At 55.3% G+C, this 1,311-nt stretch overlaps 1 protein-coding gene across 1 annotated transcript in view; it reads left to right on the top strand.

Moving 5' to 3' along the window:
* The window catches only part of CAD (carbamoyl-phosphate synthetase 2, aspartate transcarbamylase, and dihydroorotase), a 37,576-nt gene that overhangs the window by 21,643 nt on the left and 14,622 nt on the right, over positions 1–1,311 (top strand). Inside the window, 3 exon segments of the mRNA XM_018574923.1 lie at positions 256–337; positions 737–903; positions 987–1,151. Of these exon segments, the coding sequence (XP_018430425.1) occupies positions 256–337; positions 737–903; positions 987–1,151 (414 nt within the window).

Below are 1,311 nucleotides of genomic sequence, written 5' to 3'. Positions count from 1 at the left end.
GTGTCTTCCAGACACTTGCTGCAGCTTCGAGGGGTTATATTGTGCATATCCAAGTTTGTAGTCAGTTTAAACACAGAGGAGGACTTGTTACACGTGTGTGAGGAAAAGAAAGGTGATGCCGGGGTTCGGCTTTATGATACCCCCAGACGATGAGACTGACCACTGGGAGAGCCATGAACAGGCGTGCTCGCATTGGTGTATACAGGTTTATGACGACTGACTTACCTAATACGGATTCCCATCATCCTGTTCCAGGCTCTGCGTCAAATCGGAGCCGCCCCTCCCGTAAAGACGCACGTGGACTGTATGACCTCCCAGAAACTCATCCGTCTGCCAGGTAAGAGGTCGGGGGGGTTGGACTGCTGTGCATGGCGGGGTCAATGAAACGCTATGTACGTGTAGGAGCCAAGGGATGACCCTTTAGTTGCTGCTCCAGAGGCTGCCTGTGGTGTCTGGCAGGGGGTGCCAGGGTCACAAAACTGGCTGAACAGGATAAGAACTCCTTTGCCAGGTAAAGCAGACGGCGTGTGTGTGGGCTTCACCTCTTGTCTGGTTTTTAAAATTGAAACAATATATAATGTAGAACCTTCCAGATGGACTCCAGCGGGCGCTGGGCGGGTGGTTTCCTTATTGTAACACATCGGTGAACATTTCAGACCGAGCGGTAACCTTCTCCTGGTTCTTCCCGGTTGGTGATCTTTGTGAATTCCGTGTTCCGGTCTTCCCTTCCTCTCAGGTCTGATCGACGTTCACGTACATCTCCGAGAACCCGGCGCCACCCACAAGGAAGACTTCTCCTCTGGCACAGCGGCGGCTCTGGCGGGAGGTGTCACTATGGTGTGCGCCATGCCCAACACCAGCCCGGCCATCACCGATGCCGCCACCTTTTCCCTGGCACAGAAGGTGAGGGAAGCTTCTAGGTACTGTAGTGCCACCAACCGGCTCCCCTCCCCCCTTCTGATTTTTATACCGTCTTCTCATCTCAGCTAGCAGAGGCCGGCGCCCGATGTGACTTCGCCCTCTTCCTTGGCGCCTGTTCAGAGAATGCCGGGTCCCTCTCCTCCATCGCCAGCTCAGCGGCTGGACTGAAGATGTATCTCAACGACACGTACTCGCAGCTCAAGATGGACAACGTCTCTCTGTGGATGGAGGTGAGTCTGCACTGCGGTCTACTCTCTACGTTTATCAGTAGTGTCAGTCTGCAGGTCTCGCTTGTCCCTGGAGGGCCTCTGGGTTCTCGGGTCTGGAGGGCCTCTGGGTTCTCGGGTCTGGAGGGCCTCTGGGTTTTCGGGTCTGGGGGCTTTCTCCCAC

The sequence above is a fragment of the Nanorana parkeri genome, unplaced genomic scaffold (assembly GCF_000935625.1).
Source record: "Nanorana parkeri isolate BGI_ZX_2015 unplaced genomic scaffold, ASM93562v1 scaffold3370, whole genome shotgun sequence".
NCBI classification, from domain to species: domain Eukaryota; kingdom Metazoa; phylum Chordata; class Amphibia; order Anura; family Dicroglossidae; genus Nanorana; species Nanorana parkeri.
This window is presented reverse-complemented; position numbering and strand designations above follow the sequence as displayed.